Below are 27,728 nucleotides of genomic sequence, written 5' to 3'. Positions count from 1 at the left end.
AGATAGACATTCACTCAAAAGGCAGAAGAAAAGAGAAGGAGAGGAAGAAGGTTACTCTGGCTGTTTTTTATACAAAACATATATACATTGTTTGATATAGTTACATCATTTTTTTTAAATATAAAACATAGTTCTACTCAAATATGTTTCTATCTATGTATGTTTGGGTATTTTTCCTAACAAGAAAATAAAATTTAAATCTAACAACTTGAAAAAAATCAGCTGTGCATACATTAATTGGCATATATTTGCATTCACTCATCTAATATTATTGCAGAAAAATTGAATCAAGGAGAAATACAGAGATATAAATATACTTTGAAACAATATTACAAACTACTCATACATATACAAACTTATTCATCCAGTTTTGTGAAAACCTTCCATTTCTCATCAAATAATCTAGTACATTTGTTTTTAACTGCTCTTTGTTTTTCAATTTTATACAAATTAATCCATACAGCTTTAAATTTGTTTAAATATAAAGGATTTTCTTTACATCTGTAACAGTATATATAATATTTCAAATGACAAATTATTAAATTAATCATTTCACTTTCAGCACAACCAAACAAAAATGTTTTCTTGTCAATTACAATATCCAATGAAAAAAATCATTAAACCAAGCATAAACATTTGTTAAAAATGTATTTACTTCTACACATTCATAAAAGAGGAGTCTAGTGTTTCACTTTCTCTATTACAAAAGCTGCATAAATCATTATCTATTTTCTTAATTTTTTTCAAAAAGGTGTTTGTTGTTAAGATTTTATGATTTATTCTGTATTGCAACCACTGTAACCTTCTATCACTGGTCACATTAAAAACATTTGAATTTATTCTTTCCCACCCTTGTTTTGATATTAAAAACTGCTGATCGCATTTTTTTGACCAGTGGGCTTTTCTCCACTATCATTTAGAATTCTGTATACTTTCTTATTTTCTTTATTATCCAATAGAAGAGGGATAATATGTAATGGAATAAAAGGTTCTTGTTCTTTATTTAAGTTTGTAACTGAGAAGTCTTTCATACATTTTTTAATTGCTTGTGTTACACTTAAAAATTCTAAAAAGTTTGTTTTTACATTTTTGTATACATTAATGAAATTGTTGTAGGTCATAAACTTGCCCTCTTCATCCAACAACGAATCAACAGTATGAACGTTATTTTCAAACCATGATTATATAAAAATAGACTTTTATTCACCTTAAGATTTTCATTAAACCATAAAACATTTTTGCACATTTCTTTGGCCATGTTCTTCTTTTCATAACATGTACACAGCTGTTTCCATGACTTAAATACATCAATCCAAAACTGATTTTTATATTTATTAACTCTCTGCAAACAATAACTTGGTCCAAATATAATCAATTGCGAAATATCAATATCTGATCCAATAACTGACTGCCATTTGGCTTTAGCTTTGATTATTTTTTTTATCCATGATATTTTCATACTTGCATTAAAATGTTCAACATTAACCATTTTCAATCCCCCATTCACATATTCTTGAGTAACCACAGATTTTTTAATTTTAGAAACTGGGCTATTCCATAAGAATTCAAAAAAGATATGATTTAGTTTTTCAAAAATATTTTTAGGTGGGGTTGGTAAGGATATAAACAAATGTACTATTTTTGACAAAGCTAGAGACTTAATGACTGTTATTCGTCCTAATGGTGTAAGATTCCTTCTTTTCCATTGATTTAATAAACTCTGAATGGACATTATTTTTGAGTTGTAATTTGCTTTTAGCATTTGATCTAAGTCAACATTAAATTCTATTCCTAGAACTTGAAAGGATTTACTTCCCCAAATCAGTTCTGTATTATTCATTAACTTTTCTTCACAGAACCTTTTACTACCAATCCAAATAAGCTGACTTTTAGTATAATTAACTTTTAAACCAGACAAATGTTTGAAATCATTAAGCTTCTGTAGAGTTATTTCTAAAGTTTTCATAGTTCCATCAAGAAAAAGGGAAGTGTCATCTGCAAATTGTGATATAAGATGCATTTCATCTCCAATTTAAATACCTTTAATTCTGTCGTTGCCTCTTAATTTTATTGCCAATATTTCTGCACATAATAAGAATAAATATGGGGATATTGGGTCTCCCTGTCTACAACCTCTTCCATTATTGAACCATCTTGATAAGTTACCACCTTGATTAATTGTTGTTGTAATATTCTTATAAAAAACCTGAACCCATTTTCTAATAGATTCTCCAAAATTGAAAAATTTCATTACTCTAAATAGGTAATCCCAAGACACTGTATTAAAAGCTTTTTCAAAGTCAATAAGAAGAATCATTCCAGGGATATTTTGGACTTGAGTATAATTCATAATATCATAAATCAATCTTGTGTTTTCTGATATATTTCTACCTGGTATAAAACCTGTTTGATCCCCGTGTATTATTTTTGGTAGGACAGATTTTATTTAACTAGCAATACATCCTGACCCAATTTTATAAACTGTATTTAGTAATAAGTACTGTTTTTGTTCATTTGGTTTTGGTAGACAAACTATTACTCCTTGTTTTTGTGTGACTGATAATTCTCCTATCTCATAAGCAAAGTTCAAAGACCTTACTACAAATTGACCTAAGTCTTTCCAAAAAAACTTTAAAAATTCAGTAGTAAATCCGTCACTACCAGGACTGGTGTCATTATTCATTCTTTTCAGTGTTTCTGTTGCTTCTCTTAAAGTTATCTCCCCCTCTAATTTTGTACTTTCATTTAAAGATAGCTTATTGACTTTATCAAACACTTTATCTCTTTCCCATTCTCTTGTGTTTAATTCTGTATTTTTATTTTCGTATAATTTTTCATAATATTTACATATTTCCTCTAAAATATCTTCCTGATTCAAAATTATTTCATTATCTTCCTTTTCTATTCTTTGTATTATTTTATTTGTAAAGTTTCTTTTCTTTAGATTACAGAAATATTTAGTGGGCTTTTCTCCTTCATCAATCCATTTTGCCTTTGATCTTATCATTGCTCCCTTTAATTTTTCTAATCTTAGTTTTTCTAATTCTTCCCTGGCCTCCTCTAAACTACATGTATATAGATCCCCCTATTTTGTTTGTACCTTCCTGTTCTTCAAGATTTTGTATAATATTTAATAACTCTGTTTCCCTGCAATTTTTTCTTTTCTTCAAATAAGAAGAGTATGATATAGTTTGTCCTCTTATCTCCATTAATAAAATCTCTAAAAATAATTGATCATTTATCTGTAAGCAAATTTCATTATCAGGGATGTGTACAACATTGTCTCTCTCATAAACAGGTATCATATACTGTTGTTTAATATTAACAATTGTTTTTTTTTTTCTTTCTCGACATATTGTTTATCATACAAAAGTGAATTATTGAATTTCCATAGACCTTTACCTTTTTTGAAATCTTGTAATTTTAGTGAAAGGATTACTGGGGAATGATCTGATCTATAACTTGCATCCACAAAACATTCTTGTACGCTACTAAGCAGGGAATTGGATACAAGAAAGTAATCTAACCTAGCCAACTTCGTGGGATTTTTCCTTCTCCAAGTATACCTATTTTTTTCTGGATATAATTTTCTGAAAATATCTACCATATCTAATTCCTCCATTGCTTTTAATGTGGCATCTCTAGCATTGGGATTATTTATGTTATTTTCTTTATAATATTTACAATCTAGTTTGGGGTTCATAACAAAATTAAAATCACCACAAAATATATAACTGTCATTTTCAAAATCTTGTGCTTTTTCAACTACGGTTTCAAAATAATAGTTTCCATTGCAGTCCCTTTTTTCTCTATGTACCTCAAATTCAAATGTATTGTTAAATAATACAGCAACACCCCTTGCGTTTGATTCAAAGGAGCTAAAATAACATTTTTCGTATCCCCATTCATTTTGTACAATATTATGTATGTCTTCAACAAAATGCGTATCTTGTAAACAATAGATATCATAATTTTTAGCTTTTAAAAATTTCAACACATCCTTTCTTTTTTCTTGATTACCCAAACCCTTTATCTCATTCATTGTACTTGAAATTATCACTTACGTGGAAGTCAACTAAGGTTTATAAATCAAGCCAGAGTAAGAAGAGAGAAAGAAAAAATAACAAAACATAAAAATGTGAAGAAAGCATTGGCTTTCAAGTTAAAAGCTATATACCGGTTAAACATGGCATTCTGTGGTATTAAGGTTTCGTCAAAGGTCAACATGTTCTAAAATTTATTTTTACAATAGCCCCAAAACTACTGTATACAGGGAAATTTTCGCCCCCGTTTTATTTTCGCCCCTTTCGCCCTCTTCTTGATTGGGCGAATTTAAAACTGGACGAATTCAAATTACATAGCATAATTTCTTAAACAGAACTATGAATGGGCGAATTTAAAACGAGGCAAAAATGTTTGCAAGTGCAAAAGGGCGAAAATAACATGGGGCGAAATTAACCCTGTATACAGTATGTGATGTATAAAGTTAATACTTTAGCAGTTTATAAATTTTTCATTGATTAAGAGATAGAAAGTATCACTTGATAAAAAAAATACTTGGAATAATATTAATTGAGAAAAATTCTTCTTAAAAATGCATATATTTTCAAAAAAATACACCTAATTAATTCAGTGCTCTTAGTGAAAACCATCATTGCAGAAACAAAATATGTTTATCAATGAAGGGATTGTTGGACTTGGATAGCCTCTGGAAAGTTGTTTTCCCTGTTTATTTTGTCCAAATGAATTTAGACTTGAAAGTGAAAGTATATTGCAAATGGAGGATTCTATAGGGGTCGTCTTTATACATGTCATGCTTTTAATAACAGCCTCTCAGAGACCATTCACGTCCAACTTGCCCTTCAATGATAAACATATATTTCTACAATGTTGGTTTTCACAAAAAGAACAGAATTAAGCAGGTGCATTTTTCTATAAATATGCACATTTTTTGATACAATTTTTCTCAATAAAAATCTTTTTTAAAATACTTGTTATCAAGTGATACTTTCTATCTATTAATCAATGATATGTTTATAAACTGTAAACGTTTTGATATTATACTACACATATTTTTAGAGCTATTGTAAAAATAATTTTTTAGACATGTTGACCTTTGACGAAACCTTAATGTAAGGAAAGAAAAAGTACCAACACGAGACTGGAGAGTGGAGTGGCCAATCGGCAATCCTCGGCTGACTCCGCTACGCTCCATTCAAACCTCGGATGTGATTGGTGGAGGAATACGCATCAGATCCTTACATTTCTCCGCCGGAAACTGCCTTATCACTCATTTCATATTTCGCTCTGCATAACGTCCTTCGACAATGTTTCTTAATTTGTGGTAAACAGGTTTTGATAACAAACTCATGTTAGTAAGCTTTGAAAGCAAGAAAAAACTTTTGAGTGTGCCACAAAATAACGCCGATTTCAAATGTATGACATTTGAAAGAAATTCAAATAAGATCACATGACTGAATCAGCAAGATGGTAACTCACCGTTGACGTCCGAGGTTATGTGCGAGGTACGAGTCATCCGAGGAACTCCGAGTGGTGGAGTGGCAGCAAACGATTTCTACACTGTTTACATGTTTAGATTTTTGAGAATTACGAACCCGAATGAAATTTTTACAATCTGCCGACTTCTGTCCATATCTTAAATTCTTACAATTTAGGGAGTTTTTACACATAGACTTACTCTCAGAGATATCATATAAATATAATTCAAATTGTTTTTATGCTTTAACTCAAGTTATTAATGAGTCACTGCATGTTTACTTTTTTAAACAAATGTTTCTTTGGATTAGCAGTTTTTAGTTTTTGTTCTTTACTACATTTTACCCTTTCCTGATGCGCTCTTCAATGTTGTCAAACAAGTCAAATTTGAGTTGAAGTCCATCATTAGTTTTTCCATAGACACTTGTGTTAAAATACCATGCTGACTCCATTTCCTCATTTTCACGGATTTGTTTTATTAACTCAAGGTTTTTCTTCGTGACATCATATGTGAAACGGACGTCCCCTTTCAGTTTCTTCTTTAGTGTCATTAATGCTATTTTCACATCGGGTGAAGCAAGGCGCACAATCACGGGTTTATCTCTGAACTCAGTGTTGTGTGATGGAATCCGATGAATTGCAGTAATGTCTCTCGGGTTCAGCTGCAACCCTAGGTCAGACTCCACCAGTTGCACTAAATCCCTACGCAGATCTTGATTTACTGTCGTCCGAAAATTAAAGATTTTTATGTTGTTTTTTCTAGAATATTGTTCATTAAAATTTGCCATTTTAATTGCTTCTTGGATGCCATTTTTGTTGGAGTTCACTTCTTTTTTTAATTTTGTATTTGTGTCTTTTAATGATTTTAGATCTTGCATCAATTTCTCATTTTCCATTTCCATTGCTTTATATTTCTGTTCATAGTCTTCCTTTAATTCATCTACCCTTTTGTCTACTTGTTTTTGTATCCTATCTTCAAAAGAAGTAAGAAGACTGCATGTTGACAATTTCTGTCACCACACACTTTAGCTCCTCCTTCCCAACAATGGATTCCTTGAGGGAGTCAATGTCTGTTTTTGTTGGGAGATCAGATAACTGTTTCTTAATTGACCCCAACTCATCATTTAAATGACCAGTAACAAAACTGGTTTCACTCAAGCTACATGTAGACACATCAGACATGGCATGCTTGACTGGTTTGTCACTGGCCTGTGTGGACGCCTTTCTTGAAGTCTGAGTACTTCTCAACCCTGCTTGGACTGTAGCTGGTGGTTTAATTTTATCCCCAGGCATTGTTTGAAACTTTTACAATGTAGAATACAAATTTTAACCAAAATTCACCTTTCAGGTTTCAACTGCTCCTCCAGTTAGAGAAATCACTAGAAAAAAACACCTCCTATATCATATGGAATAAAAAATTTCCATGAATAATTCCAAAGTCTCCCAAAATTTCCACAGATTATAGCCCAGCTCTTTTACACTGCTGATAGCTCGGCGGCCATATTTAATCTCCTAATACTGGGTATATTTAAGTTGCCTGAGTGACACAGTGGTAAGAGCGTCTGCTCCAGAGTCGCAGAGTAAGGTGTTGATCCTTACATCGTGGGTTCAAACCCACTGCAGGACGCGGAGACCGGTGCTTCAGATGAGACTTTATGAACCAAAGCCCCATATCACAGTAGGTGCTGGCATGAAAAAGATTCCCCAGTGCTCAATGGCCCTAGGTGCTGAGCATACGTTAAAACAAGCAAACAATACAAGAATATTTAAACTTTCATGTATTTCAAAATATGTATTGCCTTTGTTTTCATCTAACATAAACGAGCAGGTTCCACGCAGGAAAAATATCCCAAATGGGGTACGTTTTGACAAAAAAAATCAATGATAAAAGTACATGTCTAAAAACAAATGCCTGATAGTTGAAAGCTTAAATAACATTGTCATTGGTCACTTCCAGAATATTTTGTTAAAAAGCATTCTGATTGTACATACAGGTACATGTACTCTGAAGTCGACATCTAAAAGATGCTTGAATTTCTGATTGACAGTGTTGTTTTTGGAGACCAGGGGCTCGTAACATAAAGCTTGCTAAGTTTTTGACTTAAGTAGGGTCGTAAGTACGGTTTAGGCACAATCTTAGGACCTATCTAAGTACTACTTAAGTATGTCTTAACCCGTAACATAAAGCGAACTTAGGTAGGTCCTAGCTAAGTCGAACTTATGTTAAAAATATTTCATATGAGTCAACCTATGGTTTTTGATTTTATATAGATATATTGCTAAAAGCTATTCAGTTAGGGTTTTAATTAATTACATACATGTATTAAAGTTGACGTCCTTACCTATCGGTTTGTGTTATGTTAGATTAGATTTCGTATTCAAATTATAATCATGTTATAAATTATTCGGAATGTTTAAAAACAAATACCTCACGGTCAGAAATTGGCGATTTGTGGTTCATTGTTAATGTTATCGACAATTGTTTTATCACCTGAGATATTTTCACTTTACCTTTTGTACTCTTTTGTTTTGACAAATGTTCACTTAACCTGTTATTATCGCAAACAAGAAAAGATAATTGTCCGCCTATCCACTTAAAATTGAAACTCTATCAAGTTCAATACATTTTGAATCCCCGCTATGTATCAGGTCATGCGTGTCAGAAGCAAAACCTGCAGAAGTTTTATGATATACTCATTTGCAATTTAATCAAGGATACAAAAAAAAAAATCGGATATTTTTTCGGACATGTATGTCTCCACTTAACAGCAATTCTCTCTCTCTCTCTCTCTCTCTAGAACTGTAATGAACCCTGTCTAAATCGTTAGATACATTTATTCTACTTTACAGATCTATACTTTTTTATTACTGTTTTAGTCATAATCCTCTTTCTTTTCTTTTTTTAACAAATTATTTCAACTCATATTTTCAAATTAAACATGCCGATCAATGGTTTATTACTGTGTTCAATTTATTTCTATAACCAAGGTCCCACTAATTTTAGACGTATCCTTAAAATTAAATTTTGTATTTACATGTATGCTGTGTTGGGAATGATATTGGAATCAGTGATCACCCACCCCCCCCCCCCCCCTTCCCCAACGAAAAAATAAAATTCTTAAATCACCGTCCAATAGAGATAATTATTTTCTTTAATGCATAATATGTATAGAGGAATGTTTTAACATCGAAAATCGGCCGCCTAAGTTTTGCTAAGATTACCAAATCTTAGTACGCTTCTAGTTACGGTCTTAAGTTTTAGACTGTACTTAAGTCCTACTTAAGCACGGTCTTAGACTTAAGTAGCCTTTATGTTACGACCCCCTGGCTTGGAGGTTATAAACCTTGACTCGGGCTCCAGCTCCAACTATGGCTCCAACTCAAAATTGTACTCCTAGGAGTACGAGATCAAAATCTTAGGTTATAAAAATTTTCGAGTACGTACTGCAGGGGTAGAAACTCCCTAAAATTACAACTCGCAAATAATAGTATGCATTCACGTCATTAACCGTCGGGTGGCGCTGCGGTATTAGAGGTGGTTACGCAAACGTTTGAATTTGTCAAGCGCTTGACTGAGTGTAAACAAATGGTAGCGTGGCGAGACACTGTGGTTTCTTCTGGACATATACCTCCAAATTAATCAATTTGTAACGATTGCCGACTCTCTGTGGTGTGCCAGGATGTTGTAGAGGTTGCGGACACTCATTATTTTCAGATCTAGACATTTGTTTGAGACGAAAAGTGACGCTAAATCGGTCATGAAGATGATCAGCTGATTATGGAAGTTTGGTAAACACGATGTCACTTGTCACCAGAATTTCAGAGTCGGCGATATGAAGGATTAGATTTTTGGTAAAATATTGATTTTGATTAATTTTAATTAGTATCTTACGAAGTATATATCATTAAATCATATAGATTTAACCAGAAAAATGAGTTACTATATACAGCATAAAACACATTGACTTGGTGACTTTTTAACTTTGTCTTAAATTAAAGAAAAAGTGAACTCCCTCTTTATTATTTTTTTCGTCAAAAGACATTTGAATTATTTATATTAATAGTGTCTTAATAGCTTGACACATGGCAATATTATTTAATATATTATTTCAAAAGTTTGAAATCTAATTAGAATGTCTAAAGCTTTTGTTGCTTTGTGATGTTGTTGTTAAACACAGAGACGCAGAACTGGTAAATGTAATAGGATTAAATCTGATGAATTTAATGTACAGTGGCAGTTTTCTTTTAAAAATGTACAAATAGAGTATGATGTGCTTATGTCCCCATAGAATTAACTTGATTTGTTAGCAAATGGAATAAGTACTGTAATTTATGATTTAATATCAAAATTCAATGTTAAATTTTATTATACATTTTATATTTCAACATCAGAAATATTAATAATGAGATATTTTCCCCCCCTTTATTAGTATGAGTAGGGTCTTTGATTTTCCCTGGGTAAATATTGATTATTTTATATAATATTCTATTTAACTCATTACCATATTACAAAACAAAAATAATATTTGCCCAGTTCCTTGTTTACAGGAGATAAAAGTAGACTAAAGAAGGATGAAGTAAACTTGACATCCAGTTTTGGATTTTAAAACTCAAGCAATACAAGTCCTACAGCTCCGTGGCTGCAGTCAAGACAAGAAGAAGGTACAAAGACTGAACTGTTCCTCACGAGTTGTGAACTAAAGTGTGCATCATGAAGTTTAGACCAATACCCCAATGATGACTAGCAGTCACTGTGATGTTTCTTTAAGATCAGCCATATTCTTTGACAAAGAGATGAAAAATTCAGTGCAAGCATTTAAGCTGTTAATAAATGATAACCATCATCCACTGAGTAAATCTTTAATTAACTAAGGATGACTGATACATGTATGTACCTGAAACATATAGAAATAATATTACAGTAATTTCTCATATTGGTAATATTGTAGCTATTAGCATTTAGCTATTAGGTTATTAAGTGAGATGTGCTTAGAAATAAAAGATGAACAACTATTACTTTTTAAAGAGCTAAGTGCACTATTGCATTTTTTCTGCCCCCTGATTTCTCAAAATTTGAAGTGAATCATATATGCTTTTTTAGAACATCACTGAATAAAAGAGAATCCAATCTGACTATGTCTGGGATTTTTTTCAATTTTATGCGTCGTTGTATAATAGAATACAGTCTCAGAAGTAGCAATGTTTGGGGAAATTTTCAAAATTCGGTGCAATTCTCGGTGATTTTTCTTAAAATTAAATGTGAGCGCATGCTTGTTCAGGATTCATATTAACAAGTAAGAAAGATATTACACATAAGAACTGACAGTAAAAAAATCTTTCCTGAACAACACTGCGCTCGATGTTTAATATCAAGAAAATCCTTGTGCTGCGCGGTGCTTTTTCGCGCGAGGAAATTCGGTCGTAAGTGACAAATGTTGTTTGTTTTACATACTTTACCTATTTTAGCGCTCTAGTTAAATAAATTAATACTTTTCTTGTAATAATTAAATGAAGGATCAAAAATCATAGTATGTTGCTGAATCTAGACTAAAACTTGGTTGAATTAATAAAAATCAATATCGTCTGAGGATCCGAGTTGCATGGAAACCTGCTTTCCGAGAAAAAGGCCTACATGGTATCCTTGACAATACAGAAATTCAGAAAATATGCAATCCTTCAGCATGCCGTGGCATTATCCTGTTATTCGCTCCGCGGAGTGAATAATATTTGACGTTGTTGACGTAACGTCAAAACATTCCTTGGATGCAGAAATAGCAAATAAAACTAAAACAAACCTCAGTACGATCCATTTATCTTAGGTCAAGGTCGAAATTAAAAATAAGATATCAGGTGAAACTAATAACAGTAATGAGAAAAAGCATTCCTTACTAACATTTATATAATAAAAATGCAAATATCAAGTGTTTTGTTATTCTTAAAATTTAAAGAATACAAATATATGAATTAAAGAAATCCAAAACATTCTCCGTTTTCATTTATATATATTTAATGAATGAATATAGTGTGAAAATTATTCGCACCGGTGCGAATAACAGGAGTATATATATACAGACGAAGTTCCAGATTTCAAGCTAAAATGCCCAGGAAAGGGAAGAATTCCCGGGAAAAGGGTTTCTTTGGGGGAGAGAATATAAAAAAAATGGGGCTTGGATATTTTTGGGGGGAGACACTCTAAAATACATTTAATGAATGAATATAGTGTGAAAATTATTCGCACCGGTGCGAATAACAGGAGTATATATATACAGACGAAGTTCCAGATTTCAAGCTAAAATGCCCAGGAAAGGGAAGTATTCCCGGGAAAAGGGTTTCTTTGGGGGAGAGAATATAAAAAAAAATGGGGCTTGGATATTTTTGGGGGGAGACACTCTAAAATACATTTAATGAATGGATATAGTGTGAAAATTATTCGCACCGGTGCGAATAACAGGAGTATATATATACAGACGAAGTTCCAGATTTCAAGCTAAAATGCCCAGGAAAGGGAAGTATTTCCGGGAAAAGGGTTTCTTTTGGGGAGAGAATATAAAAAAAATGGGGCTTGGATATTTTTGGGGGGAGACACTCTAAAATACATTTAATGAATGGATATAGTGTGAAAATTATTCGCACCGGTGCGAATAACAGGAGTATATATATACAGACGAAGTTCCAGATTTCAAGCTAAAATGCCCAGGAAAGGGAAGTATTCCCGGGAAAAGGGTTTCTTTGGGGGAGAGAATATAAAAAAAATGGGGCTTGGATATTTTTGGGGGGAGACACTCTAAAATACATTTAATGAATGGATATAGTGTGAAATTTATTCGCACCGGTGCGAATAACAGGAGTATATATATACAGACGAAGTTCCAGATTTCAAGCTAAAATGCCCAGGAAAGGGAAGTATTCCCGGGAAAAGGGTTTCTTTGGGGGAGAGAATATAAAAAAAAATGGGGCTTGGATATTTTTGGGGGGAGACACTCTAAAATACATTTAATGAATGGATATAGTGTGAAAATTATTCGCACCGGTGCGAATAACAGGAGTATATATATACAGACGAAGTTCCAGATTTCAAGCTAAAATGCCCAGGAAAGGGAAGTATTCCCGGGAAAAGGGTTTCTTTGGGGGAGAGAATATAAAAAAAATGGGGCTTGGATATTTTTGGGGGGAGACACTCTAAAATACATTTAATGAATGGATATAGTGTGAAAATTATTCGCACCGGTGCGAATAACAGGAGTATATATATACAGACGAAGTTCCAGATTTCAAGCTAAAATGCCCAGGAAAGGGAAGAATTCCCGGGAAAAGGGTTTCTTTGGGGGAGAGAATATAAAAAAAATGGGGCTTGGATATTATTGGGGGGAGACACTATAAAATACATTTAATGAATGGATATAGTGTGAAAATTATTCGCACCGGTGCGAATAACAGGAGTATATACAGCTGTATATACAGACGATCTTTCCATGTTCAAGCTAAACTGGATTATTTGGTGGATATTCATTGTGAGAAAAGTATTTAATGGATGGAAATAGAGGTATACTTATTAGCACCGGTGCGAATAAACGGGGGAAGATTTTTACAAAGGCCATACTGAGTATAACTGAACCATAGCAATAAGGTAAACACTATTCATGCATTCGGTCATTGTTCCTATTGTTAAGTAGTAAACGTGAAAGCGTGTTTTTTTTTTCGATTTTTGTTATGGTATTCAATTTGAATTAGGTCTGATATAGTAAACAGGAACTAAAATCATGTATGTACAGAGATTCATTCACTGTTCGAATGATATTGTAAACTCACTTGGATATACCTGTACCACTTCAAGGCATGGATTCCTTAATTTATAGAACAATAAAATTTAAGTAGCATAAAAATATGGTTTATTCCGTTACAGGTGTATGAATAAACATACAATTTATCACATTTCTACATGTTTTTGAGTCCTACGCAATGAAATTTAACATGTAAGCAAACAATGGACAAAACAAGATGATATACCATGTGGTTTATTCCGTGACAAAACAAGCGTAAAAACATAACATATTACATTTTATTCCCTGATAAATGTATAAACATAAAATTATTCATGAAAATATTGTTTATTCCGTTAAATAATATAGAAATTAAATTGATAACAGTTTTCGTTTTCCTCATGCATATAAGAGACATTTACGGAATAAACGTTATATATACTAAATAATTCTCTCACATTTAAAATTTTAATCAATAAATCATGTAGTTTATTTCGTAATAGAACAAACATAATTATATAACATTTTATTCCCTGATAAATGTATAAACATGAAATCATTTATGAAAATACTAGCTGTTTATTCCGTTAAATAGTATATATAGAGAGTAAATTAATTGATAACAGTTGCCGTTTTCCTCATGCGTATAAGAGAAATTCACGGAATAAACGCTATACATTGCATTGAATAATTCTCTCACATCTAAAATTTTATCCAATATGCCCTGTAATGAAATTTAGTAGTGATAAAAAAAATTACCACGGAATAAAGGCTAATATCTGAAAGTATTTATGTATTCTTTCAACATGTTCAAAGTCAAGTATAAATATGAAGAAAAACGTAACGTCAACAACGTCAAATATTATTCATTCCGCGGAGCGAATAACAGGATAATGCCCATGCCGTAATTACTGCAATATTAGGTAAGTGATCAAATGGTGAACATTTAGATGTATGTATAAATAAACATACAAAGCAAACAGATTAAAGTGTTCTTTAGGCCTACATATCAGCTGCTGTTAAAAAATGAATGTGCTACTAGGCTTTTTTCGATTTTTAGAAAGGAAAATGGAGCTACTTTTCAAAAGAATAGCTAGGAATACCAAATCGAAATTAATGGTAACAGTTAAAGTCCATGGATTAATGTATAAACACCAGATATAATCTATTTATAGGCTACTGCATATCGCTGGATTTGTTTACAGTTTCCTAGCAATATACAAGGGAAATAATCGGCATTGAGGTCCCACACGGGATATTTCTAAGCTTCTTGAATCAAGAATTTATTGTTATAGGTTCTTTATATTTCATTTACGTATATTTGATAGAATAAAAATTAGATTGGAATATTGACATAATTGAGAATTAAAAAATTAATACATGTTCATATTAGTTATAATATTTTTAATCATACATACTTCTAAAATCAATGAATAAATCAATTTGGTTCTTTTTCAAAATTGATTTTAAAAAAGACGAAGGATTATTTTATTAAATTCTGAAGATGAATTTTAAACCTCTGAAAATATTAACGAAATTATTTCCAAGAAAATCATTTTAATTTTATTGAAAAAGACTTTCAAAAAAAAAATTAATTATGCAGTGTATAATTTAGAGCCCATATACACTAATGGAAAAAAAAACACAAAAAAAAAACCCAAACATGGACATTTAAAAAAAAAGGATGTACCATAAAGATGTAATTACAGATTTTTTTTAAGCCTAGAAGATCTTTTTTTTTGTGATTAATTAAATGCCCATTTTGACATCAACATATTCAATTGCATTGTACAAAATCTAGTACAAAATAACATTATGGAAAGAGAACACTATATCTTCTGTATGTTAATGTCCATTCTTCTGTATTTACTTGCACAAATGAGCTGTAAATTAATAAGTTGCAAGCCTTAATTATTTATTTAATTGAAGAGAACAATTATTAAATTAATGCACACAATATTGTCAAAGGATGAAAACATTTCTTTTCAATTATTGTACTCATTAGATTAATTATAATTAGTCTTTTCAATTAAATTAGATTAAAGAGAGCAAAATTATTGTGCACATTCAAATCAGCAAATGATATCAACAACTGCATTGATGCATTAAGCAATAAATCAGATATATCACTAATATATCATTAACTATTAAAAGAGATATTATTAATAATAATTAAATTATAAATCATATCAAAGGAATTGGTACCGGTGTTACATGTATCTTTGAATAATTGAAGATATCTGCAGTTATTTGAGGCATTACATTGTAATGTGAATTTGAGCTAGGTTATGAAATCAGCACATTGTAGATAAACACAAGTTACATGTATTGTTCACACCTTCACTAAACTGCATGGTTATATTTTGGACATGCCCTTCTGTCTGTCTAGCTGTCTTTGTCAGTTCAAAACACTTATGTGTCTAGTTGATTTTTCAGAAAGTAATTCATATACTTTGCTATCATATTTTACCTCATAACTCCTTATAAGAAAGACCCTTTTGATTATTAAATAAAAGAGTTAAATGTCAAGGTCAGAAATTCATATATTAAATAAAAAAAATTCTGAAGTAGGGCACATAAATTAATTCCCTGAATTGAATAGTCCTATTTTAAACCTATGGGCAGATTACCAAAGCTTCATTAACACACCAATAATTATAACTCTTATAATTTAATTAAGAAATAAAAGATGCATGGAAAGTGTTGTGCTGATGAAATCTTTAATAGTATGTTTTAGTACCGACAAAGAGTTTTGTCATAAAGAGTTTACAAAGCAAATTAAAGCATTTTATTATTCAAATAAACAGTGTCAAGGCCCTTGTGTGTTTTTTCATCATGGTAGAAAACCCTTTCTTTGATCCATGTAACTGTACATGCACTATACATTTATGCAAATACAGAAAATATCTTTGAAAATTAACTTATAACAATTTTTTACCACTATATTTTTAAATTTTGATTTCAGGAGCAACCTTTCTCATCATGCCTAAAGCATACGACTGTTGCTGGTGTCATCAGAGAAGTTGCGGTGGATCTGAGTCAAGGAGGCACGTTAGAACGCAACCGCTGATAAAGGAAACAGAGCGGCGACTAGGGAGAGCTGTACTTAAGGAGGATGTAGTTTGTCATAAATGTTACCAATCCTTTTCTCGCAAACGAACAGTTGTTGGTGCCTCAAATACATGTACTCTAATATGCAGTGATCCAGAATACTTCCCACCTCTGCCCACGTGTAACTCAGATTCAAATCCTTCATTAAAAAGTCCAAAATCAATATGCCTTCCCATAACATCAACGCCAAAAGGTCACAGAAAATGTGTCATTTGCAGAAAGCCATACTCTAACAGAAACCGCCTTATAAATATCCCAGCGTCCTCCATTGTACAAGCTTTTGTTGAAACGGGAATCTTCATCAATGATGACAGCAGATGTTGCAAGATGCATGTTGAAGATGGCTACCTAAATAAAGATGCACTCTCAGGACTAACGACAACAAAAGATGAAGAACAACTATCAAGAACTGACATATGCAAGCTTTTATCTAGCCTTAGAAGTACCATCAAATCTGCAACTTACCTCAACTTTGATGTACCATCTCTTCTGAGTGAAGAAGACTATTTGTGTCTCACTGGCTTGAGAAAAGAGCAATTTGCAGAACTTGTTCATGAATTAAAGAATATAAGGAACAATTCCAGCCGTACCAAGAGAACTTGTCTTGCTGTATTCCTGACAAAACTCCGCACTGGCCTTCCCAACACAATACTTTCCACAATCTTCAAGCTTTCTGTATATCAGATTCAAAGAATAATTCCATCAGTAAGAGAGGCTCTCATGCAGAATTTTGTGCCAAAACATCTTGGATTCCAACATATAAGTCATCAGGAATTCTCTCAGCATCATACAACTCCAATTGCCCGAAAGCTTTTCACCACTGAGGAAGATCAAGCTGTTATCATCTTGGATGGTACATATATATACATCCAAAAGAGCTATGACTACGAATTTCAGCGCCTTTCATACAGTCTCCATAAAAACCGTCCTTTAGTGAAACCTATGATGGTTGTGGCCTCTGATGGGTACATTTTAAGTGTTATGGGACCATATGTGGCAGATTGTCACAACAATGATGCCAGCATAACAAAGCATATGTATTCTCAAAATGCAGAAAACATTCAAGGTATGTTTACTGTTACAGATTTGAAATACAAGTATGTCTTTTCAATAGACCCAAGTTCGTGGAAGTCAAGATATAATAAAAGTAATAACATTGATATTTTTTTTTGCTCCAGTATGGTTGAAAGAAGATGATGTGGTCGTAGTTGACAGAGGGTTCAGAGATGCAGTGACCTTTATGGAAGATATTGGATTGAAAGTCCACATGCCATTCTATCTGCAAAGGGGAGAAAAGCAACATACAACTACGGAAGCCAACCTCTCAAGAATGGTCACTAAAGTAAGATGGGTAGTTGAGAGTGCTAATGGCAGACTTAAACAGTGGAGACTACTGGACAAAGTTATTCCTAACAAGCTACTTCCACAGGTTGGGGATTTTGTTAGAATCGTATGTGCACTATGTAACTGTTTCAGGCCTTGTCTTGGTAGCATGGACCCTGAGACTGAAAGTGTTGCCATCAAAATGCTAGAAAGGTCACAGAAATCCAATGAAGTCCAGGTTCTTGTTCAAGAAAATAAGCTGTTGACTCGCCGTGCTGTATATTCAGCTATCGATGCATCCTCTGAACTTGCTGATTTTCCTGTCCTTTCACTCGATGACCTACGCTCCCTGACATTAGGTATTTATCAAGTCAAACATGCAGAGAATTACACACGAGAACATTTAAAAGATGAAGGCAGCTATGAAGTTATGGTATGCCATGATTTTCCAAATCTTTTGAGAGTTAAGATTCAGTCTCGCCATTCTAGAAATGTTCTTCACACACTTTGGATAAAATATAGAGGTAGAGAGGAGAGTGTAGAGGCCATTTGTGGTTGGTACTGTACATGCAAAATTGGAGCAAGACTGGTTGGTTGCTGTGCCCATGTGTCCAGTGTACTGTGGTTCCTTGGATGGAAAAGGCATCAGAGTGAAGAACCACTGTCATCTGGACCTGGACCTAAATGTCACTTTCTGAATGCGGCATACCAAGAAGATTCAGATAGTGACATTGTGGAGGAGTGAATTTCAGGAATTAAGGTACTCCAATCCTCAGCCAGGACAGATAACTCTTAAATTCCTAATTTATATTAAAAAATCTCAAAATGATGCTTATGAAGGGAAAAAATTTTACGCCATGAAAGTACTTTAAAATTACATACATGTTTGTAAAGAAATTGAGGTTCATTTTAATCTTACCACAGAAACTACAGCTGCCTTAAATGTATAAACATTGTGATATTTATTCAAAAGCCTGGATGCCTATGATTTTCATTTCTAAAATGTGTTTGTTGATGATCAATTTTGAATAGAAAATGTATTGTAGTTTTTTTATTCGCATTTCTAGAACATTTAATTCAGATTTATTAATTTTTTTTATATAATATGATTAACTTTAAGATGCAGTTTGAAGAATTATTGTGGGTAAAAATATGTTACTTTAAGAATTCAGACACATTTTTGTAAGTTTGTTCAATTAGTCAATGCCTGATTTTCAGAATCTAAGGATCGGAGTACCTTAAGGATTAAATAGATCTTTCAAAGGAAATTCATCTCAAATGATATATGTATTACATTTTATGTTTGCTTCAGCAATCAGTGTAGATTTGATTGGATAGTTATATCTTTGATGGTTTTTTTTACATTTAATTTATATGAATTTGCCTTTGCTGGTATGTTCAAGGTGGAAACATGGGGTAACAATGATAAACAATTTAGAGGGAAACATATGTTAAGAATCAGTTATGCTGAAATAAAATTATTAAGATACTAGTATAATGTCTGTAATGATATACACAATAATACATAAAATGATATTTTCATGTAAAATGTGATGATTTTTATCGGTGGGAGACAAATCAGTCTCTAACTGTCAAATAATCTGATATTGATAGTAAATAAGCTTTAACCTTAAACAAGTTAAACCCTTCATACAGGTCTGTTTGAGATATGATTATATGTAATTGTTAATATATATATATATATATATATATATATATATATATATATATATATATATATATATATATATATATATATATGTGTGTGTGTGTGTGTGTGTGTGTGTGTGTGTGTGTGTGTGTGTGTGTGTGTGTGTAGGAGTGACATGTCTACACTGTTGAAGACAATGGAATATTTTACATGATCATATATGCATTGCAAAATATGAACTATCTCTTACATTCTACTCATCTTATTTTCAAAGTAAGGCTACCTGTATGCATGTATATGTTTTAATTACCTCTTCCTCATTTTTTGAAACTGTTCTTTATTAGTCATAACCTTTTAAACCTAGAAATGATTTTAGGCAATGGCATGATTCAGTGTAAATGCTAGCCACAAAACAATTGCTTATCTTCATTTTTGATTCCATTTCCATAGCAACTGTAATGTATGTACTATTAATCTGAAGATTTAAAAAAGTCAGATTGTAAAATTGCTAATTTTTGTTTTTTGTTTTGTTTCCATGGCAACACCAGAAAATAGGATTATACCCTATTGACTTTTCCATAAATATGAAATATGAAGCCTTAAACTTGTGTTTCAGCAAAGACCATTGTTCCCTGTTAGACCATAAAAATGTGCGATAAGATTTCAAAATGATCAAATATTATTTTTTTTCCAAATTTGAGACTTGTTGCCAAGGTAACCATACATCCATAACATCCTAAAACCTGAAAATATTTTTTGAGGAAGCTTTTCTGATATACAAAGTTTGGATTGAATCTTTGTTGATGTGTGCCATAGGGATGCACTGTATGTAAAAGTGCAATATTTTTTATGTATAAAATGTGGCTCTTTAAAATATTTTAATGTCTGAAATAGTAAGTGGTTGCCATGGAATTATTAAGCATTGCTAGGAAATATTTTGTTTTGCATTACCAGTGAAATAGAAGCTTAGATATAAATAGTACTTCAATTAACTTTAATGCTAATGAATATATGACATGTATTGACTTCTTCACTTCATACTCATATTGGTTGCTATAGTAAATAAACTGGTTGCTAAGATATGTTTGAGTGGTTGCTATGGTGTTTTCCCATCAAAATAAATTTGTTAATGCAATGTTTAGGAATTTTCAGTACATATGATCATTATAAAGCTAAAATGAAAATATTGTTGTTGGTTATTATTTCCCAAAACAGTTAAATATTAAATCCAAGAGCTTTCAACATTGCTTTTTCGTGGGTGGTTGCTAGGCAACGGGGGCATCAGAACAATAAAATAAAGTTATAATTGAAAAGGTAGACTCATGTTCATCTTCTATTATAAATATTGTTGAAATATGAAAGGGGGCAAATATTTGTAATATACCACACTTACTTCTTTCAGAACACAAGTACATAGTTTTAAGAATTTTTGACACATGTTTAATTTCTAGAAAATTTTTTAAAAAATTATTTTTGCTTGCTTTGAAAAAGAATTAAAAATGATAGTACATGTTTTATGAATTCTGTGGAATCTTTTTAGTCATGTTAATTTGTGGGGTTCAATGTTCATGGACAAGAAAAATCGTTCATGGGTATGTAATTTTGTGGATTATAACTCATTGATAATGTAGATTCAATCAATATGTTAACAAAATCCATGGGCAAGAGAGACTCGTCAAATCCACGAACATTGGTTTACAAGAACATTGTACCTAACTGCTCAAATTTAAGTATGAAAGGAATAAACATGTATAAATATTTAATACAATCTTTATCGTTTTATTTATTTTATTTATTTACAGCCATGAATAAAATAAGCAAAATCCTTAACAGAGAAAAGTTCAAGCTAGGGAAAGATACTGTACATGTACATAATTTAGCACTTTCAAAATTTAGCGCAATCAATAAATATGGAGTTGTTGGCATAATCATGAATTAGCGTTACAAATATTTGTGTCGTATATTCTATTTATAAATGAATTCTTAGTGTATTCATGAATATTAGCACATCCTCTTCTTTTCTGAATATATTTGTCTTTTTATGTGTCTCAACGCGATGCTGGTGGTTCCGGATATGAAAAGGATCGATGATTGTAACTGGGACACGGATTGTGGTTAACTTGTACCAATTTTTTGTCAGAGAACAACTCTTATCCAACCTAAATTAATTTTGTACTACAATGGCACCTCGTTAATTCGTGCAAAAGTAGATGAAATATGAAGCCCGCTATTTTAACTACACATACAGTAAATTCCTTTCAATGTCAATTTTTGTACAAAAAAATATTAAAATGTTTAAGTCTGTGCATTCTTTCATTTCACAAATTAATTTCTCTTGCCAGGGATTGCTTGAGTACATCAGCTTCTTTTCTCTTTCAGTTTTTGGTGGAATCCCTTCAAATAAGAATGAGTAGCAATTATTAGTATAGAGTACATGTAATAGCATTATCATGACTGTACTTGTTTTTCGGTAAAATAAACTGTCTTTAAATATTTTTAATTTATAAATAAAATTGAACTACTTTTCAAATTAAAATGGAATCCTTACTATTGTAATTGTAAGTTTTCGAAAAGCTTGAAGATACTGCATACAAGATTATTGTAGTCCATCTATTAGAGAATTTGCCAAGCATGAGCATAACTAGTCTGTGTGTGTACAGGCTGAATGTTGCCCCATATTTCCAGCAGAACATTTTCTCTGTGAATGTATAGGACTGCCAAACATCTCAACACTTTGTCTTAGGTTGTAATACACCTAATGTTAATAAAAGGAAATTCATTTTTTTTTAGAATTAAAATTGGAAGCATTGAAGTATTGCTTATGTATAAATTATCAGTATACTTTCTTTCATTTAAAAAAAAACACAATGACAAATGCGATTACATACCAGTTCTTTTTTTTTCCTGGCAGCACTGACAATAGGATGGATGCCATTTCATGAGGACGGGGAAAAATAGAATTTTTATGTTACATGTACCATCCAGCCATAATAAAGCTTCCTGTAAGCTTTGACATCTTATTTTACCTGCTGATCTCCTAAATAAAATAAAATGAAAAAAATATTTATTCTTAAATAATTAAAAAATAACCCAATTTACTCAGTATAGGTTTTTATTTAGAAACAAATAGAAAGTCAGTTTGTAAGTGAGGTCTATCCATAGTCCTGATAATAAATTCTTTTTTTCAGAGGACTGTAAAATTATGTTTTTTTGTATTTAGTTGTACAATAACAGCTACTACATGTATATATATATTCCTTTTATTTATTTTTACATGCAGCAGGTTTTATTTAATTACTGGGTATATCTTTTCGATTTACCCGGTAATGAAATTGTAAATGTAAACTAAGTTGTTGAGGGTCACATTATAGAAACACAAATACCGGTACTGTATAAAATGGATCTAGCAAATTATAACTTTAAAATATTGGTACTCATTTTTACCTTAATTATAACAAAGGTGTCTAAGTATACATGTAGCTACTGACTATGAAAAAATATGTACAGAACAAATAAGTTTCAAATTATACATATGCACAATAAAGTATAAGGGCACATATTAAATCTATGTTTGTTTGTTGTTTAATGTCCCTCTTAAGAATTCTTTACTCATATGGAGACACCATCATTTGCTGATGGCGGACTGCAAATATACCTATTCTTGGCACTGTGGGCCATTGAGCAGTGATGGATCTTTTTTGTGCAAACAGGACCACGGTTTATACGGTCTCATCTCTCCATGTAACACAGTGGATTTGAACCGTCGACATTAGGTTCAGCTCTTAGATTTGACGACTGTAGACAGGACAGACACTCTAACCACTGTGAAATGTGAGCGACTTACATCAAAGTAAAAGTACCAGTCTCAATTTTTTTTTTTTATTTAAAAAACAACAATATGAGGCTAATCAGTTATCTTTATCCAGTATCAATGAACGGCCACTTAATTTATCTTTGTGTAGGATCTGGAGAGTCTTTTGGTGAGGGTTGAAATATGATGTTTGTATTTGTTCCAGTTTTGTTATTATTATTATTATTATTTTTTTTTTTTGTAATCTGTTCAAATAAAATGAATGTTTAGTTTGTATTTGCCTTGCAATGAATATAACGTTGCACTTAATTACCCTTGATGATCATTTGGGACGTTGCTCTTTTAAACAACAACAACGAAATGCAACAGTATATAACCAGTGTAGACCTACATAACCTAGCTGTGCGATGATTGTCATGTAAAAAGGAATAAATAACATAATATAGCCATAAGAATTCATATCATATACTAATTTCATTTGAATCTAGTGTTTGTGTAAGTGATAAAGATGATAATAAATCCGACAATCTACAAAAATGTCGATTGTAAACTCAATGCTTTGTCGTTGTACTATCTTTGTCGTTGTACTATCTTCCTCATCAATCTAATTAAAATCAGACTTCTTAGATCCGCGCCGTATACACTCTGCGTGAGGTGTCGAAATTAGGATACTATCGAAAATAGGTAACGTCACAATACAGGTTGTTTGCCCTTGACTAAAATAATTTCTCGTCATGATGCAGAGTGTATACGGCGCGGATCTAAGAAGTCTGATTTTAATTAGATTGCAATTGTCTTCCTCATATATAGGCATGTTACACTCGATAATTCTTAGAAGGTTTCCATAAATGTATATTATTTACAAAAAATAATTACCCAAGATTCGGATAACCCTTTTTCCCGGTTGTGACAGCTCGATTAAAGATCGATTCAGCCCCTCCGTTTAGCATGGTTTAGCTCCAAGTTCGAGAACACGTCCATTTGTTTACATTGTTACAAGCGCCGCGGTGATTAAAGCGTTTACGTAACCACCTCTAGTACACCAGCGACACCTGACGTCACAAATATGACGAATGAGTCCTATTGCGAGTTACAAAAATATGAACTCGCAATTTCAAAAGACAACTCGCAATTTTAAAATAAAAGCTTTCTCGAAATAAATCACCATCCATCCATTTAAAAAAAATTCAAAATTTTCTACATGAGGTTTAAAAAAAAATATGTTTGTTTCCTGTAACATTTCCCAAAAATCATTGTTCAGAAGGTCAAGATTTTTTTTCCTTAATATGATTAATACATGTGTAGATCCAAACATCCCCGGACTGAATAAACCAGGTGTTATATTTACAGGAATCCGGGATGTTTCGCACCGATTCTGTTTCGCACTGCGATGTTTCGCGCCCGCATGATTCGCGCCGATTTTGGTGCGAAACATCTCCCCTCTTTTTTTAATATTTCATTTATTTTGTAATAATTTAAGACCATTTATTAAATCTTAGATATAAATAAGTGTTGTATGCTCAGAATCATGACTTTATAATATGCGGTGCCACAGGTAACGGATCCTAAATGTTGATATGGCGCCCGTTTGCTCAGCGTGTGTGTTCAGCTATTTGGTTGTAATTAGTTGGAGATCAAAAGGTGAGAATTAATTTATTACAGCAATTATAAAGTCTTACGACAATTATCTGCGTGAACTTGAAAAAATATAATTTGTGTTTATGAGAACTTGTGTATAGAATAATCCACCAGGAAGTTTGATTGTAAAATTTAATGAGCTAAACATATTTTCTTAGTCGATAAACTTGGCTTTATAAATGGCCAATTGTTTTTTCTGATTTTACATGATACATGAATCTGATTTTTATACCCGCACCTTCTAAAGAAAGTTCGGGTATACTGTTGTTACTCATGTCCGTCCGTCAGGTTGCCCCCCCCCCTTTCAAAAATGATGCTACGTGCCTGAATTATATAGAATTATTTTGACTTTTTCCTTGGTAAGCCGCCCGTAGGATTGTGTATTTAGAGGCAAACACATTAGTGCGGGTATTACTGTCTCATGACAGCATCTAGTATCAATTTTACAATCAGTTTTATTAATCAATATTATGTTCCAAAAAAAAGATGACAACCCCCTAACTGTATACATTTTTATTTTACCAATAATTTAATGTTCACAGGAGTCAGAAATCAATTTTCATTCAAAAACCTAATTGTTTTCATTTAAGGTAGGACAAAACACCCGTGGATTCTATTTCAACCCATTTCTTAAGAAGTACTGGAGGAAAAAAGAATAATATTACTTTATCAACAACAATAAACGATACCTAAAAGAAAAATAATAAGTTTTGGCATATTTGCTTTATATTTTGTGAAAAAATCAGAGAATTCTATATGTTGGTCACTTGGGAGCTTACATTTTGGAATGAGTTTACGCTATTTAAGTGCAATAAACAAGCATGTAACAGTGTGTTATAAAATGCAGTGCAACTTTTGTTCCATAAACAGTAGAGGGGTGATATTTTGACACATATATAAGGAGTCTCCATTCTTTATGTACTACAAAGGTCAAGGTCATATCACGAGGTCAAAGGTCAAATATTGTGACGTCATCTACTGAATCTTTTAGTTTTTTTGCCATCGAATTTTTATTAATCGCCAAAATATCTGAAACCACCGGTTCAATTTTCTTTATTTTTACACATTTTATTCTAAGACCCATGTGAATCATTCTGTTGATTTTTTGTAAAAATTTAATTATACATTTTCTCTTACGAAAACTTAAACTGTCGGATATTTACACGTGAATTTTTAGTTTCTGACACAATGTATGTTCTATTTTACTTCATATTTTATCCAAATTTTCCATTATCAATGTGACTCTCTAATATAAAGTAACAAAAAGGTTATCTTTATTAAAAGTATTACAAAAATTTGCAAAAGATCAATAGAAAATTCTAAAATAAGGCTCATTCTTAAGTCGAATTTTCGATTTCACAATCTTCTTACAGGGGTCTGATAAGCCATATTTCAGACTACGTGGGCAAAAAATGTGCGGTTGAATTTCTTTCATATTATATAAAAAGAGATATTTTGTATCCAAGAACAAAATATCAAAGTTTCAGAAAAATTGAATTTGAGGAAAAATTTGACCTATCTATTTGGTCCTACCTTAAACAAATCAATAAAATATTTAAACATTGAAATGCTGAAATAAAATTTGAAAGAATTAAAAGTTTTCAGCATTTATGCATATGCAAAAGGGACATTTGATTCATACAATCTAGATCACCAACTTTTTAAATAGGTGCATAGACAGGATAGGTTCCCCAATATGGCAAAAATTACGGAATTACTTAATTAGATGGCGGTAAGCTAAAGTAACTACTATATGAACATAATTATCAGTGTAAAAATAATAAACAATTAGACTAAATACTTCAAATAAACTTCTACAATCAAAATATTAATAAATATTCAACAAAATTTCGATACTTACATCAATTTTAACAGACATGATAAATTTTTATTTATTTATTTTTTCAAAACGAACGAAATAAATAGCATAAATTTAATGTTCTGGGAGCGAAACATCGTGGGGCGAACCATCTCAGCGCGAAACAGAATAGGCGCGAAACATCGCGGTGCGAACCATGCATCGGCGCGAAACATCCCGTTACCTATTTACAGTGGACACCTAATATGGCAACCAACATGACTGCCTAGCCACAAAAAACGAACTTTCAAAGTTGTGGGGGGAAATTGTTGTTACAATAATACATTATGATTATTCTTTATATTCAAGGTAAATGTTAACTAGGTTGACATATTTTATATGTCTCAAGTTAAGCTAAAATTAATATTTTTTTTTTAATAAATGGATCAGCTGATTGATCAAACCACGCAGATTGGGAGAAAAAAACCCACCTGGAAGTAATTTGAAAAGATCAGTCGATTTTTTTAGGCCTCACTCACTCAGGTTGTCGGACATGGGTTTAAAAATGAGGGATGTCAGATAAATTTTTCCCATGGTGAAATTTACAGTGAAAAAAATCAACTCGCATAAAATTGCGAGTTACAAATTTTTCAACTCGCAATTTGGAAATTCTAACTCGCATTTTGCGAGTTGTATATAGTGAATTTCGAACCCTGCGTACTCCTAAGAGTACGTACTCGAAATTTTGGAGTACGAACTCGGACTTTTTTTCAATTACACAAGCGGTCTTTTTGGAACTCTTCAGTAATGGCGGCGCCTAGGTAATGTGTACGCTGGTGATTTGTGGCAGTATTCCAATGGGTATAGAGGTGAGTTCATTTGTTTATTTTCCATTAAAACGTTTTAAGCTATATTTTTCTCGAAAATTCTTATGAAATTACATATGATTTTTGTAAAACGTAAAGGGTTGTATTGGTTACTTTGTATCCGACGACAAAGTACAATATCGTCTGCATATACACAACAGACTATACACCTATGTAAAATATCAAACATGGCAGAAAAAGACATAGAAAAACTCCTTGCCTCAAAAGAGGTTGTTGAGAAAAAAGTGAGAACGAAGTGGTCTCCGGACGAGGA

The 27,728-nt window shown here is 32.0% G+C and overlaps 1 protein-coding gene and 1 long non-coding RNA gene across 2 annotated transcripts; one reads left to right on the top strand and one right to left on the bottom strand.

The window, feature by feature from the left end:
* Positions 1-16,143: 16,143 nt before the first annotated feature.
* Positions 16,144-18,435, top strand: LOC134253855 (uncharacterized). Its single transcript, XM_062736445.1, has 2 exons — positions 16,144-17,433; positions 17,546-18,435. Exons 1-2 carry the CDS (start codon positions 16,239-16,241, stop codon positions 18,433-18,435), a joined length of 2,085 nt encoding a protein of 694 aa, XP_062592429.1. The 5' UTR covers positions 16,144-16,238.
* A 2,713-nt stretch (positions 18,436-21,148) lies between these two features.
* LOC134253857 (uncharacterized) lies at positions 21,149-22,363 on the bottom strand. Its single transcript, XR_009989182.1, has 3 exons — positions 22,230-22,363; positions 21,890-22,096; positions 21,149-21,735 (listed from the first exon to the last, which is right to left on the bottom strand). It is a non-coding gene; the product is annotated as an uncharacterized LOC134253857 (long non-coding RNA).
* Between the last annotated feature and the right edge of the window lie 5,365 nt (positions 22,364-27,728).

Source organism: Saccostrea cucullata, unplaced genomic scaffold (assembly GCF_032062105.1).
Source record: "Saccostrea cucullata isolate Sc308-1 unplaced genomic scaffold, CSIRO_AGI_Scuc_v1 ctg5517, whole genome shotgun sequence".
NCBI classification, from domain to species: Eukaryota; Metazoa; Mollusca; class Bivalvia; order Ostreida; family Ostreidae; genus Saccostrea; species Saccostrea cuccullata.
This window is presented reverse-complemented; position numbering and strand designations above follow the sequence as displayed.

Coding starts and splice junctions, on each gene's coding strand:
- LOC134253855 (XM_062736445.1), top strand. CDS start 16,239: ATGCCTAAAGCATACGACTGTTGCTGGTGTCATCAGAGAAGTTGCGGT. Junction 17,434..17,545: donor AAATGCAGAAAACATTCAAG/GTATGTTTACTG, acceptor TTTTTGCTCCAG/TATGGTTGAAAGAAGATGAT.